This window comes from Pan troglodytes, chromosome 8, assembly GCF_028858775.2.
Source record: "Pan troglodytes isolate AG18354 chromosome 8, NHGRI_mPanTro3-v2.0_pri, whole genome shotgun sequence".
In the NCBI taxonomy this organism is placed as follows: Eukaryota; Metazoa; Chordata; class Mammalia; order Primates; family Hominidae; genus Pan; species Pan troglodytes.
Genome location: NC_072406.2, coordinates 80,360,010 through 80,376,437, shown reverse-complemented (window position 1 = coordinate 80,376,437; position 16,428 = coordinate 80,360,010). Strand labels below are relative to the sequence as shown.

The window sequence follows — 16,428 nt, the reverse complement described above, 5'->3', positions numbered from 1 at the left end:
AACTTATGATATTCTGTACTTGGTCCTATCGTACTTAATAGCATTTACCTAAGGAGAATATGGGGCTGGGGAAAACCACATAGCATTAGCTGTGTAAGAGACTTTCACCTCAGGGATGTTATGCATTGATATTGTGACAGCCAGGAGGCGCTGTACTTCAATGCTAGTGTTTTATTCTTTCTGAGGTCCCAAATTTGTTTGCTGAAGTAATTCAGGATGGGATTAGCACCGAGTGGTTTCTGAATTAATAAAGAACTATTTGACCGAAAAATCTTTTTATTATTTGTCTTCCCAAAACATCTACTAATGACAAGAACGGAAAACAGGAAGCATCAGTGAATTTTGGGTGCTCCCGGCAAACTGGTGAGTATGTCCTCCACCCTGACCTCTGAGCAAATTGTGTGCTCAAATGGCAGCTTTGGGGCCCATTGAAAACTTTAATGGCACTTAGACACCCTCCTGGAGCTTATACATAATAAAGTTTTCATTCCTTCTTGAGGCAAACCAATTAGAAAGCCAAACCAAACATCAAAATAGGTGGTGGTGGCAGAAGGGGTTGAGTAAATGAAACAGTACATTCACAGTAGAATGAGGTCAATCTAATATGCTCTGACATGGCCTAAAGTTGAGCTCAGATATATGAGCCAGTTCCCAATCTGCGGAGGTTACACAAAAGCCCTGCTTGCAAAAGGATCTCCTTGAGAAAATATGTTGCTCACAATTTAAACCATCAGTTGGTTGTTATTCATTTAACATCAAAGGGCAAGACTTGTGTTCTATTCAAGAGCCCAGCCTAGTTATGTGAGATACTACAGTGTATGGAATGGGCCTCCTAATGTCTGTGATGGAAGCTCATTCCAGTGTGGCACATCATCAATACTCAGTAAAGGAGGTGCCAAGGGTCATCCCACAAGCCACTTAGAAAACTGTTAAGAGTCATAGTTATAAGGATGAGGTTGGTTGTTATTGCTGAAAGCTGCTTTTCTACAAAGTTTCATGAGAAAGAGCTGGCTCACATTGCCACAGATCAGGATCCAAACCAGTTACCCTATTAGAACATAGTGTAGCTGTCATCACGTTCATCACAGCAGTAGGTCTTAGGCTGTTGGTTACTAATGGCATGGGGTGTACAGACTTGATCATATTCATTTCAGCTTCACTGACAACAAATGAGACAGACCAAACAGTCTCCAACTAGCAAAGATTAAGTTAGTCTTTTCTAGGAATTATGAGTCTGGGCTAAAGTCACTATAACCAAAGATCTACAACCTCCTCAGGTATGCAGTATTCAAAGTGCAAATCTATCTTGTGTGGCATCACTAAACTGGTCACCTGGGAGGACATTCTTTGTAGGGTGACTTGACAACATAGAGACTTGGGAAGCTTGTCTTCTTCCATGGCCATTTGACATTTTACTTTTTTTCTCTATTCCTCCTAAAGACACTCTGAAGTCACAAAGTAATGAAAATAATAATTTCTTCTTAGCTGAAATGGAAGGGTTTTTTTTGTTTTGTTTTTTGTTGTTTTGTTTTTTGAGATGGAGTCTTGCTCTGTCACCCAGGCTGGAGTGCAGTGGTATGATCTCAGGTCACTGCAACCTCCACTTCCTGGGTTCAAGTGATTCTCCTGCCTCAGCCTCCCAAGTAGCTGGGACCACAGGCGAGTGCCACCATGCCCGGCTAATTTTTGTGTTTTTAGTTAGAGATGGGGTTTTGCCATCTTGGTCAGGCTGGTCTCGAACTCTTGGCCTCAAGTGATCCTCCTGCCTCAACCTCCCGAAGTGCTGGAATTACAGTTGTGAGCCACCATGCCTGGCCTAAAATGGAAGTTATTTGCCACAGAATAAATGTGTGCCTGCTTTGTGCCCAGCACCATGCCCACTGCTATAAATGTGAGTTGAAAGGATATAGTTCTTGCTTAGGAGATCTATAACCACAAACATAATGCTGGGACATCCTCGAGAAACAGCATCTGCCTTATTGGTTAAAAGATGTCAGCTACAAGGTTCGTTTTGCCATTTTATTTGTTTTTCAATCCAGTTGATAATTTTGCACCTTGGAAGATGCTGCAAGTGCACAGTGCTTTAGGCTGGAGTTGGATCAAAGTGGTTTTTACTGATAAAGAACTGTCTGATTGAAAGCTCTTTTGCCCCTTGACTGTCACAAGTGCCCCATGCAATCATTGAGTAAGAAAAGTCTCCAGAATTGATTGAATGGGGAGAGGGGCCCATGAACTCCAGAAATCTGGATCCCACTACCGGCCCAGTTATTTCAGGGTTTCCTGCCTTTGCTGTTATATAATGAAGTGCTCTTTTTCAAATTCTCGCTTCCCCTGCCCCCTTGCACTCTTCAAATTACTGCTGAAGCAGCTGGGGCCAGGGCTGCTGCAGCCTTGAAAGCCTGCCAGAGCAGCTGCTGCTGGGGTGAGAGCAGTGATAGGAGTAAGATTCTAATTTGATCATCGACCTCCCTTCACATTCAAGAAGTGTGAGTGCTGTTTTCCCCGCATAAACAGAGCAAAAGTATTTTTGATACTGCGTAGAGGATGGAGGATAGTCTATCTCTATCCACAGTTAAAGAGCATTTAAAAACATAGGTATCACCTATGAGTAGAGTAGTGAACTAGTTTTGGAATCCCACAGTCCTCTCTCAAATTCTACCACTGTTTTGCTGGGCTACTCTCCTTTTCATTTTAACTTTCTTTAAAAGAAGATAAGTACTTCGCTGTCACCAGCAGAGGAAGGAGTTAAACAAAACTCTGCTCTCTAACCGTTGCTTTAAAAAAAAAAAACTGGCTTCTTGCCACGATTGGCAAAGAAATGCTTTGTTGGGCAGTATAGAAAGTGAGTCACAGGGAATGGAATGCCAGAAGTCCCTAAACAAGTAAATAGGGCAGGAATAAGCCAAGCAAACATATGCAAATAATCTGTTATCATGGCTCATAGCCACATGATACCATCCATCACTGGTGGCTCTGACTCAGAAATTTGCTAATGACACTGGCAGTGACTATGACTTCAATCCTGCCCTCACTGATGGAAACTAACGCAAGCACATCATTGCTGATAAGTCTTTCTGGAATCTGAGCCACTGCCTATCCTAGTGCCCAATGCCTGAACAATCCTTTATCCCATTTATGGAGGCAAAAGCACATATCCTGACGAGGCTGAGAAAGCCTCGTCAGGGTTTGGGTCTGTGTACTAAGGACCATTTTCCCACCATGAAGCTATTTCTTTTAGATATTTTATCTAACAAACAAAGTATGTTAATGATTAATTCATTTTCCTATTTTTATTTATCAAAAGTATATGCATCTGCCAATCAGAGCATCTAATTATTAATAGAAGGAGCTAATCAGAATCAGCACACAAAGGCAGCTCAATCTGTGGCTCTAATCAGCTCATGAAAATTAAATGTAAAGAATAAATGTGGCTGGGCACCGTGGCTCACGCCTGTAATCCCAACACTTTGGGAGGCTGAGGTGGGCGGATTACCTGAGATCGGAGTTCCAGACCAGCCAGGGCAACATGGTGAAACCCCGTCTCTACTAAAAACACAAAAATTAGCCAGGCATGGTGGTGCACACCTATAGTCCCAGCTATTTGGGAGGCTGAGACATGAGAATCGCTTGAACCCAGGAGGCAAAGGTTGCACTGAGCCAAGATCATGCCACTGCACTCCAGCTTGGGTGACAGAGGGAGACTCTGTCTAAATAAAATAAAATAAAATAAATAAAATAAAATAAAATAAATAAAATAAAATAAAATAACATAAAATAAAATAAATGTTAGCCGGGTGTGGTGGTTCATGCTTGTAATCCCAGCACTTTGGGAAGCTGAGGTGAGCGGATCTGAGGTCAGGAGTTTTAGACCAGCCTGACCAACATGGTGAAACCTCATGTCTACTAAAAATACAAAAGATTAGCCAGGCATGGTGGTGGATGCCTGTTATTCCAGCTACTCTGGAGGCTGAGGCAGGAGAATCGCTTAAACCCGGGGGGGCCAAGGTTGCAGTGAGCTGAGATCATGCCATTGCACTCTAGCCTGGGCAACAAGACTGAAGCTCCATCTCAAAAAACAAACAAGCAAACAAATAAATAAATGTTAAAGTCCTATTGGACTTTTCAAAATAATAAAAACTTTTTACCTATTGTTGCCTCTATGGACTCCTATCTAGTTATTAGAGATAGTCTTCAAGGTGAACGGGAGAGATTGAAAGGTAAACAGCTTTACTGTCATGATAAACGTGCCAGAGGTATGCTCTGGGTGATATGTGTCAACCAAAAATGAAATTCTTAGCGCACACCCGCTCTGCACCCTCCCCTGCCTGCCCCCTACCATCTGAATGGACCCCTCCTCTCAGCAAGGGCATTCTGAAGCTAACCTGAAAACTAGTTCAGGTCATGATGGGAAGGGGACATGCCTCATTATACCCTCCTGGAATTACTGATAGAACAGACTCTTTAAGTCTGCTAAGATCTGATAAAAAACATTTATAATCTATTCTCTGAAGCCTGCTCCTGGAGGCTTCATCTGCATGATAAAACCTTGGTCTCTACAACCCCTTATCCTAATCCAGACATTCCTTTCTATTGTTAATAACTCTTTCAACCAACTGCCAATCAAAAAAATATTTGAATCTGCCTATGACTTGGAAGGCCCCACTTCCAGTTGTCCTGCCTTTCCAGACCAAATCAATGTACATCTTACATGTACGGATTGATGTCTCATGTCTCCCTAAAGGTATAAAACCAAGCTGTACCCAGACCACCTTTGGCATATGTTCTCAGAATCTCCTGAGGGCTCTGTCACAGGCCATGGTCACTCATATTTGGCTGAGAATAAATCTCTTCCAACTATTTTACAGAGTTGGACTCTTTTCCTAGACATAGATGCAGGGAAGACACAGTACCTAGGAAGATTTCAAATTGAGTGGAGATATTACCTGATATCCCTCTGATGTCACCTGTCTGTCTAGGCAGATGGAGTTGAGGAAGGGAAGAGAGGGGGAGACTTTAGCTGAGACTGAGTATAAACTATCTTGTGGTTTAGCTGCCTTTGAAGAGTCAGCACTGTCTCTAAGGTGTGACAAACTGGCATGATAAATTAAAGTGTCTGTGGCACTTAATCACTGTTTTAAGGTTAGATGACTTAGCAATGATGATAAGAGACAATAAGAAGTAGCTCTCTTAGCTGTGTTACAAACACACATACACCCCCCGCATAAAGGTCCACCTATAACTCCTCATCAAAGTCTTGTATCCACCAAATCACAACATGTTGCTCTCCTACTTCAAGACTTTGAAAATAGTAAAGCTAAAATCTCAAATGTAGGTTATGAACTGAACTTGAAAAATTGAGAGGCATCTTGTTTCACATAAGAATGTTTGCCTAACTGATATGGATATTGGTAAACATGGTTGTTCGCTCTAGACTCCACTCTGGGTTTTGGAAAACCATCTTGAATGATCTGATACAGCAGAGCTCCCATGAAATGAATGCTTCTGTAGAAGCTGTGGATTTAGCTATTCCTTTAAGGATCAGTACTCACTAGAAAAATAGCCCATTTTTTCCATTTTGCTCAAACCAGGATTTCTCAGCTTCAACACTGTTGACATTTTGAGCTAGACAATTTTTGTTGTGGGGGGCTGTCATCCTATGTGTTGTGGGATGTTTAGCACCATTCCTGGATGCCAGGAATGCAACCCCCCAGCTGTGACAACAAAAGTGCCAATGACTCTGAAGGGCAAAATTAACCATGATTGAGAACCATTGCTCTAAACCAATGCATACTTCAAAGAGGATAAAATCTATTTGGGCCTAAGTTTGGTGTTCATACAAACAATAAACAATAAATCCAGGCATAGATGTTGCCTATTTGGTCCTCATAATACCATAAAATCTAATGTGATTCAATTTTTTCGTCTTCACACTCACTGGCTTGGGCAACATATAAACACAGTCTGATAGTCTGAGAATTGGGACAACTTGTTTGTAGTCCTGATTCTGCCACTAACTGGATCTGTGACATTGGCTACATGGCTTCATCTCTCTGGCCCTCCCTTGGTTTTTCATTTGTAAATGAATGTGCTTGACTAAATTTTCTAGTGCTAAGTACAAAGATTATGAGACTCAGAATTTGATGCCACCTCAACAGTTGATACCATGGAATAGAAAAAGAAAGCTCTTTGTCCTAGAGGGAGGGAGGCTTTATGTTAAACCTCCTAAGAGCATTTAACTCCATCTCCTTGAGCACCTAAGCCAGGTACCTGCAATTGAATTTTTCTAAAAATTCAGAGAAACCTTTGGAGTAATATGTGGCTAGAAATTTATCACTTGACCTCTAGGGGTGGCTCCTATGTTGAACAGTTGTATAATGGCCACAGAGATCAGTGTGGTAAGAGGGAAAGACATTTCTCTCATTACTAAAACTGTTATTGGAAATCTGGGACTTGAAGCGATACTGTAGTAACTAACGAAACAACCCAAACCCTATACCGTACATACAGAAGACCAAATCCTGAGATAAAAATGAGTAAATCTTGTATCCTATAACTTTGGGTGCTGTGGTATCTTTAAAGCCATGACAGAAAGAAGTAATATTTTTATTACCTTTGTAAACACAGGAGCTGCAATGATAGGTTTTCCATCCAATCCCTGCAAGTAATTGGTGGGGCTCTGACACTGGTAGAAGGGAAGCAACAGTAAATTCATTGTTACTAATATTATTAGATGGATAGTGAGACATAACAAACCTATAGAATTTGGTATATGAAATGCATCCCAAACCAAAAAACTGATGTATTCTAAGTTTATGGATCACAGACTTCAAATTTTAGACTGAATTGACTCTATTTCTCTCTAGGTCATGGTGGCTATAAAATATGTGCTGCCTATCCCCACGCCACCCCTTCACATATAGATCTGTGGATCTATGTCATTAACCCTAAACCTCCAAAGAGGCTCCATAGAACCCCTGGGGCTACACAGATCACAGTTTGAAAACCAATGGATTAGAACTAAAACTTGACCCCTCTGCACTACTAAATGGGTTGGATAATTTTTAAAAAGAGGTTGTAGATAAATATATTTAAATACATTGATCATCAATAAAGAAATATATCAGGCTGGGTATGGTGGCTTACAGCTGTAATTCTAGCACTTTGGGAGGCTGAGGCGGGAGGATGGCTTGAGGCCAGGGTTCAAGACCAGCCTGGGCAACACAGTGAGATCTCGTCTCTACAAATAATTTTTTGAAAAATAGAACAAAAAAGTATATAAAAGAAATACATCAATAACATGTTATATGTATATTTAGATAGTATGACTTCATATGTTTTAAAGGCTATGCATACATATATGTATTCTTCTATATGCATAGACAATGCCTGGAACTACCCACTAGAAACTACTAACATGAAGTACCTCTGAGGAGTGAAGGCACTGGAGTAGAATCTTGACTAAGCTTTTTACTTAATACATTTTTCGGGGGGCAGTGGGAGGACAGGGTCTTATTCTGTTGCCCAGGCTGGAGTGCAGCTATGCTATCACAGGTCACTGTGGCCTTGACCTCTTGGGCTCAAGTGATCCTCCCATGTCAACCTCCCGAGTAGCTGGGACCATAGGTGCATGGCACCATGCCTGGCTAATTTTTTTTTCTTTTTTGTAGAGATAGGGTCTCGCTATGTTGCCCAGACAGGTCTCAAACTCCTGGACTCAAGCAATCCTCCCACCTTGGCCTCCCAAAGTGCTGAGATCACAGGTGTGAGCCACCACACCTGGCATACTTCTGTACTTTTAAAGTGTTTTTACAATAAGCATGTATCATTATTATTAACTTGAAGGATGAGAGCCTTTGCTGTTTTCTAAAAAATAACTACATGCTTGCTTTGTCTTAGAAAGTGGAATTCTCTGCAGCTCCATGAAACTAATCAGGTTTTATGATATAGAGTGTTTGTTCTAGGCCAGTCTGAGAGCTGACAGCTCACTGCATATGTAATCAGCACCCTTTATAAAGCTGAAAAGCCAGGGACTAATTTGTAAAGCGTTTCTTCTCCTCAGAAATTTGCCTATTGAAGCCCGAGAATATGTTCCCAAAGCAACAGGAACCACTGCTCTCAAACATCAGAAATACAAGTTGATTATCCTGATGATGGAGTTGCACCTGAGAAAAACACGATCATGCCATGCAAGATGGTCATGGTCACCATGACTGTCTGTCACAGTGGATGGCACTTGTGTTTCACTTGGATTCTTGTACCTGCTGGATGGTTGCCACACGAGGTTGGGCCACCAAATGCTGGGCTTGGGGTACTGCTGGAGGAATGGCTGCAGAGGTAGTGGGAGGAGATGACACCTCATTTGGCTTCTGGATTCTGAGAAATTATTAAAATATAGATTATAAAATAGACCTATCACTCTTTGTGAAAATTATTTTAGGAAAACTAGTAATGGCATCGCTGCTTACAGGTGAGTGTAATAAAAATCTTGGTTTGATGATATTTTACAAACGTTGACCAAGGGCATTTTTGCTACACACTTTGTCAGGCAATGCAAACACGAAAATGCATAAGACACCATTCCTGTCCTTGGGCCGTTGTTCTCAGTGTAGCCAGGGAGTCAAACATATTAACAGTTAACTGAGATCCAAGACAAATGCAGTGATGGAAGCATGTGCAGAAGGTAATTTTTTGAGATTTGTTTTGTTGTTACCCTCGGTATTTTCCCTCCCCCTCCCATTTCAAGTAAGAGGCCAGGCTTTTTAAATCTATACCTCTGATCCAAGACAGGGTCTCTCATATATAAAACTTAACCTCTGAGAATTTGGCATGGCAGAAAGTAGAAACGGCATGAAGTCAACAAGCTTTTCAAGTTTACACAAATTAAATTAAAGAGGGTATTTGAAGGGCAAGAGAGCCAGCAAGTATTCTTGAGAAGGCTGCAGAGGGGAGATTATTTTAGTTTTGTTGTGGAAGAGACAGAGGTCTGTGGATCTTGCCAGAGAACCTGACCCCAGGGAGAACCTACGTCCAGAGGGGAAGGCCATCTCTCTCGGTAAACGGCTCCCAGTCTTGTTAAAGATATCAGTAATTACACACGTCAGAAAGCAACAAGCTCTGGACTTAAAGAGAACTTGGGATTTGGGACATGGGCCTCTCACCTGTAACCCATGGATAGATGACTGGATGACAGAGGGCTTTCCTTTGGTCTAGGTGTTATATCTCTTTGCCTCAGCTTCCTCATCTCTAAAATGGGGAAATAATAATTCCCGGAGGGGGCACGGTGGCTCACACCTATAATCCCAGCACTCTGGGAGGTTGAAGTGGGTGGATCACTTAAGGCCAAGAGTTCAAGACCAGCCTGGCCAATATGGCGAAACCCCATCTCTACTAAAAATAGAAAAAAATTAGCCAGGCATGGTGGCGTGTACCTGTAATTCCAGCTTCTTGGGAGGCTGAGGTGGGAGAATCGTTTGAACCTGGGTGGCAGAGGTTGCAGTGAGCTGAGATCGCACCACAGCACTCTAGCCTGGGCAACAGAGCAACACTCTGTCTCAAAATAAACAAATAAATAATAAAAAATTCTTATAGGGTTTTGTGAGGATTAAATGAGATAATTCATGTAATGTGTTTAGAATGGTGCTTGCTCCAAAACTGCTCTCTCTCTCTATGGCTCATTGTAAAACTGTGAGGGGGAAAGTGACACTCAATACCAGACTGGATGTTTTCCCTAACCAGGCAGCATTTGGTCTCAAGCAGAATGATGTGCTAATGCAAAGCCAATCCGTGTATCCAAAGCATCTGTTTTCTTCTTCTACAATAATAGAATACCTGATTTCTTTACATGATTGCTCCAAATAAAGACTACATATCCCAAAATTCACTGCAGCTAGGTGTGGCCACATGGGTACTTTCTGGTTATGGGATATGAGGGATAGTGGTATATGCATTTTAAGAGAGATGACCTTAAAAGGCTGATGAGCCTTTATTTCTTTCTATTTTAGCCTAAGAAGATGAGGGCAACATCTTAGTGTGAGATAAAGCAGAAAGCAGGAAGCACAGAGGAACCTAGTGGAGTGTGGGGTCATTTTACCCACCAAATCCAGATTTGTATGTAAATAAGAAATAAATATCTGTTTCATTTAAGTCACAGTTAATTTGAGTCTCTATGATACACAACGGAGGCTAAATCCCAACAACTACAAGTAGATTTAAAGCAAATAAATAAATGGGATATTTCTTGCTTATTTAAGTTTATAGATCAAAATTCATACCCCTTAGGTTTGTAACACATTATGGGAGCCATAAGGAAGCAGTGATGCGTGTGCAATAGGGGAGAAGTTTATTACAGAGCTCAAAGAGAAAGAACATTTAGACTGGGTTTTGCAGGACAAATAAGAGTTTGCTAGACAGAGAAGATAGGGCAATCCTAGCAAAGTGAATAGCTTGAACAAAGGAGTGAAGAGGAACTATACATGATTTGGGTGAGATGTCAACAATGTAGACAGCCTGAGGTGGGGAAGGAAGGAGGGGACAGAAAAACCTGGTTGATGCTCTACTGAATAAGGCTTTGTATGTATGCCATGTTAAGATTTTTTTAAATGTTGCTGTTTGTTTTGTGTTTGATTTTTGTTTTCTCATAGATAATCTTTTTCTGAGTCAGGAAAACAATAGGATCAGAATCTTGATCTCTTTTAGAGAATAACTGGTCATAGTTTGGACACTATAAAAGAGAGAAAAAGGCAGAAGCAGACAGGAAGCCCTCTAAGGAGGTGGTTGGCATAAAAGGCAGGAGAGAAGGAGGAGTTGACTCAAGGCCACGAGAATGATATAGGAAGGGGGTAAAAGAGGAATCATTTACTCTGGTTATGAATGTTCGTATCTGCACAAAAGCTAGAAGCAAATTATCATTTCAAGGTAGGCATGAACAAGGGATTTCTGCCCTTAAGGAGCTCATCCTCTGTAGGGAGTAAATTGGAAAGATTCAAATTTATCTGTAGGCAAGACTTAAGCAAAAGTAGGGTCTTCTTCAAATCCACTCAATTTGTTTGTTTGTTTGTTTATTTATTTATTTATTTATTTATTTATTTTTGTGGTCAAACCCTGGAGCCACCCTTCTTAAGTTCTAGTAACCAATTAATCATTCTCTTTGAGCTATTAACTGATCTGAGGATGCTAAAGCTATAAGATAGAAAATCAGAATTACCGATTCATCTCTTCCTTGTTAGGGTCGCCTTCTGAGTCAGAAGAAGAAACCCCTGGAAAAATAAAAACAAGACATAAGATTGTTAAGATGACAATTTCTTAAATTGGTTCCTAAACACGACATAAGATTTTTAAGATGATACTTTGTTTACCTGATTCCTAAATATCTGAATACCTATAGAATCTTAGAAATGAACTCAGTAACGCCGGGCGTGGTGGCTCACACCTGTAATCTCAGCACTTTGGGAGGCCGAGGGGGGTGGATCACCTGAGGTCCGGAGTTCGAGACCAGCCTGACCAACATGGAGAAACCCCATCTCTACTAAAAATACAAAATTAGCTGGGCATGGTGGTGCATGCCTGTAATGCCAGCTACTCTGGAGGCTGAGGCAGGAGAATAGCTTGAACCCGGGAGGCGGAGGTTGCTGTGAGCCGAGATCGCGCCATTGCACGCCAGCCTGGGCGACAAAAGCAAAACTCCGTCTCAAAAAAAAAAAAAAAGAAATGAACTCATTGATTCACTACACTAACACCCAACTTGACAAACAAGGAAATAGGCCCTAAGAAGTTGAAGGAATTGCTCAAGGTCACATGTCTAGTTAGTGGCACTGTTCAAATTAACTGACCCAACTTCTAAGGGTTCATATATGTAAAACACCTGCTGATGCCTTTGGCCTAACAGAGCAGTATTTGCAGACATTCTCTGGTGTTCGTAAATCCTCTTGCTCTTGGCCTACACAGATTGAATACAAGAAGGGATTACACTGGATTCCAAACATTGTAGGTGTAGGTGGATGCTCTTCCGTCCAGTCCTAATATTAACAAGTCATACTTCATTGTGACAGAGGGGGTGTTTAAAATCTTTTTGTCACAAAGAAAAAAAAAACCCAGCAATCCAATCTCAGCACTGTTAGCAGAGCTTTGATCCTGCATTTACTTCTCAAGATAGTGCATTCCACGAAGATATATAACAGCTAAATCTGGAGGTATTTATTGGACTCCAAAAATGTGAGGATAAAAACACATACACATACAACACATTTCTATTCATGTATTTATTCAAAAAATGTTTATCAAATACTCACTATGTACTTGGTACTATGTAAGTACCTAGTACAAGTACATATTGGAGATATAAATAAGTCGTGGCCTTACAATCTAGTTGATAAATGGGCATCTATACCATAATAATATGTTTAAATGCTAAAACCAAGGCATACATAAGGTATTATTGGTGAAAAAAGTGCTAAAGAATGATCTGCAGACAAAATTCAGAGGATAAGATAAAATAGGAATGCAAATATAGGTAGATACAAAGGAGCATAAGTTGATTTTTTTCACCTCAAATTAATCATATAAACTTGATGCCAATGTAAATGCCTTTCCAGTGTTCCCAAATGGTATCCATGCATCTATCCTTGACTCCCTGCGGTATATTTTTAAACAGCAGCCAGAGTGACTATTACGTCAGATCGTCCAGGCACAGTGACTCACACCTATAATCCCAGCACTTTGGGAGGCCGAGGTGGGCAGATCACTTGAGGTGAGGAGTCCAAGAACAGCCTGGCCAACATGGTGAAACCCCATCTCTACTAAAAATACAAAAATTAGCCAGGTGTGGTGGCGCATGCCTGTAATCCCAGCTATTTGGGGGGCTGGGGCACGAGAATCACTTGAACCCGGGAGGTGGAGGTTGCAGTGGGCCGAGATTGTGTCACTGCACTCCAGCTTGGGCAACAGAGTGAGACTCCATCTTAAAAACAAAACAAAACAAAACAAAACAAAAAACAAAAAAACTAAGATCATGTCATGTCTTTGCTCAGAATGCTCCAGAACTTCTCATCTACCTCAGGGTCAAAACCAAAGTCCTTGCAATGACCTACAAGGACTTTTGTGATCTGCTTACCTCCCTCCTTCCACTTCCACCCCATCTTACCTTTCAACCTCATCTTCTGTTACTTTCTTGCTCACTCCACCCTGGCCACATTGGCTCATCTCTGTGTCTTAAGACAAGCACACTCCCACCCTCAGGGCCACTGCACTTGCTGATTTTTCTGCCTAGAGTAAATTTCTCTCAAACGACCTTGTGGCTCATTCCCCAATCCTCCGCCCCCTACACTCATACATATGCCATTCCTATCTCTTTTTCTTGGTTTTTGTATCTTTCACAGTGTTTATATATACCTATCATATCATATATTTTATTTGTTTATCTTGTTTATTTTCTGTCTTTCCCATCATATAATGTAAATTATCAGTAAATGAGCCTAAGTATTTTTGTTCTACTCGGTTCACTGCTGTATTCTCATTGCCTAGAAGAGCGCATGGTAGAGGAGGCCCTCAATAAATATTTATTTATTATAACTAAATGTCTTACTATTAAGTGTCATACTCCAAGAGTATTTTGTTTTACCTTCTATATAAATCTCAGCAGAAGTCGAATCTGTCCCATAGATGTTAGAAGCAAAGCAGGAATAGCGTCCTGTGTCCTCTTCAAAGGCTTCCGCAATGGTCAGTGAGTGCAGATTTCCTGCCTGGACGATGTGAATATCTGGGGAATTTTCAAGCTCCTTGCCTTCACAGTACCACCTGCAGGGAAAAGGATATGGTCATTGGACATGACTCAAATGCAAGGCAATAACATAGACAGCTCCAGATATTCTCTTAAATGAGCTTCATTTGAAGTCAGAACAACAACAACAAAAAACTCCATCATTATAACATTATTTTTTTGTAACAGTGAGAAGAGTTGGCAGTATTCAAACCATACTGACACCACACTCAGGAAATTAGAAAGTAGCTCCAGTTAAGAATGGTCCAACTGAGAAAACTGGTGAGAAAGCAGGAACAGCCAAGTACAAAGATCAGGGTCTTTGATGTGGAACTTGGCTTCTCCTAAAATGACTTTCTGATTCCTATCATATGCATTAAGTGCTACATTCGCTTATATGAGAGAATCTAAGAGATAATACAGGTTCGTACAGTTGAGGACACTCGTTTCTTTCTATTAAGTTTCATCTGACCTAACTAAATGAAAATTAATTTGTTCTGTTACTTGAGCCATCAGAGTAAGGAGGAGGGGTCATATTCTCCCAGGAGTGGCCCAACTCTGGCAAATAACCCAAGTTAAATATGTTTCTGTAGGTTATGATATTTTCTTTTAATTCTATATCCTTGAAGTTAGAAATTTTTATTACAGCCTAGTTTTCTGGCCAAAGTTTACCAAAAATACTATATAAAATAATGTTTAAAATGTAGAGGTGCATAATAAGAGAAATGGACATTAAAATTAAATGGAAATTCCATTCTTCACGTAGAAGATTGGCAAAAGTCTAAATGTTTGACCACTCTTACGCATTGCTAGTGTGAATGGCATAAACCCTATGAAAGAAGTCTGCCAATACTGCCAGAATTACAGATGCAAATATCCTTGGACCCAACAATCCCACTTGTGGGAATCTATCTTATAGATCCACTGGTATACATACAAAATGACAAATGTATAGGCTACTCATTCAAGCAGCAAAACATTGTAAACCATTCAGGCGTTCATCCTCAGGGGACTGATGCAGTCACACAACAGAACACTATGCTGCTCTAAAAAGAAGACGAGAATGATCACTATGTACTGACATGGAAAGAATCCCAAGATATATAATTGAATTTTAACAGTAAGGTGCAAAATAGTGCATATAGGGTGCTAGCCTTGTATAAGAAATGGGGTTTACGGGTTTCATTATGTCGCCCCACCATAGATATGTGGAAGTTCTACCCCACCCTTATACTTGTGAAAATGACCTTACAAGGGGGCAAGAAATAAGATATGTTCGTGTTGTTTGCATTTGCAGAAAGAAAATTGGAAAGAATAAAATGCAAATCATAAGCGGCTATTAGGGGCGAAGGGAAACAAGATGGATAAGGACAGATAGGAGTGAGATGGCTCAGTGTACCCTTTTACATTTTTTCATTTTTTGAAATAATAACTATTAATCAACATAATAAAAAGTAATTAAGTGGGAGGTATAATAACTACTAAGTGTCAAAAATTAAGTAGCCTTGGCAGTTGCTAATCTTTACTGTAATTTAGATCTAACCACTCAGTGCTGTAATCCCTGTCTCCCTCCCACCATTTATACAGCAATATTCTTTTTTTTTTTTTTTTTTGAGACAGAGTCTTGCTCTGTCACCAGATTGGAGTGCAGTGGTCCGATCTCCACTCACTGCAACCTCTGCCTCCCGGGTTCAAGCAATTCTCCTGCCTCAGCCTCCCGAGTAGCAGGGGCTACAGGTGCACACCACCACGCCCAGCTAATTTTTGTATTTTTAGTAGAGACAGGGTTTCACCATGTTGACCAGAATGGTCTTGATCTCTTGACCTCGTGATCCACCCGCCTTGTCCTCCCAGAGTGCTGGGATTACAGGCATGAGCCACTGCGCCTGGCCCTTTTTTTGGGGGGGTGGTGGAGGAAGGGTCTCACTCTGTTGCCCTGGAGTGCAGTGGCATGATCATGGCTCACTCCAGCCTCAGCCTCCCCGGGCTCAGGTGATCCTCCCACTCCAGCCTCCCAAGTAGCTGGGGCCACAGGCACGTGCTGCCACACCTGGCTAATTTTTGTATTTTTAGTAGATACGTGTTTTGCTATGTTTCCCAGGCTGGTCTTGAACTCCTGGGCTCAAGCGATTCATCCGCCTTGGCCTTCCAAAGTGCTGGGATTACAGGAATGAGCCACCACACACATCCTATAAGGCAAGATTCTAAAGCACACTGAAGAAAACTCACCTGTTTACTTCCCAACAGTCAAGCTATTCTTCATTATTCCATAAATATGTCATGGTCACCTCCCCACATTCAAGTCTCTGCCCATGTTTTTTCTGTCTGAGATTCTCTTTTTCTGCCTTTCAGCTACTACAAATATAAGTCATCCATCAAAATTTGGCTCAGATATTACCTCCTCCACAAAGCTATATTTTACCATCAATTCTGAATGATTGTTACATTTTCTAACTTCACCTAAAAAAAAAAAACCTATACTATGTCATGCAAATACTTGATTATACACGCTTTTACTATTTTCTATTTTGAAAATGTGTCTTGCCTCACCAGTTTCCTAGGTTGTAAATGTTTTGAAGGTAAGGACAGTGTCTTGGATGCTCTTGCAAGCATCCACAGTGCCTACCACAGTTTTCTATATACTCTCTCTCCTCTGGCCATCTTATCTCATCCTA

The 16,428-nt window shown here is 41.0% G+C and overlaps 1 protein-coding gene across 10 annotated transcripts in view; it reads right to left on the bottom strand.

Moving 5' to 3' along the window:
• MYPN (myopalladin) overlaps positions 1-16,428 on the bottom strand; it is a 134,277-nt gene that overhangs the window by 65,374 nt on the left and 52,475 nt on the right. For all 10 annotated transcript variants that reach the window (XM_054660163.2, XM_054660165.2, XM_054660164.2 and 7 more), the window contains 4 exons: positions 13,616-13,791; positions 11,204-11,255; positions 8,259-8,373; positions 6,611-6,682 (listed from right to left, as the gene is read on the bottom strand). In XM_054660163.2, the coding sequence (XP_054516138.1) occupies positions 6,611-6,682; positions 8,259-8,373; positions 11,204-11,255; positions 13,616-13,791 (415 nt within the window). The remainder of the gene's footprint in view (positions 1-6,610; positions 6,683-8,258; positions 8,374-11,203; positions 11,256-13,615; positions 13,792-16,428) is intronic.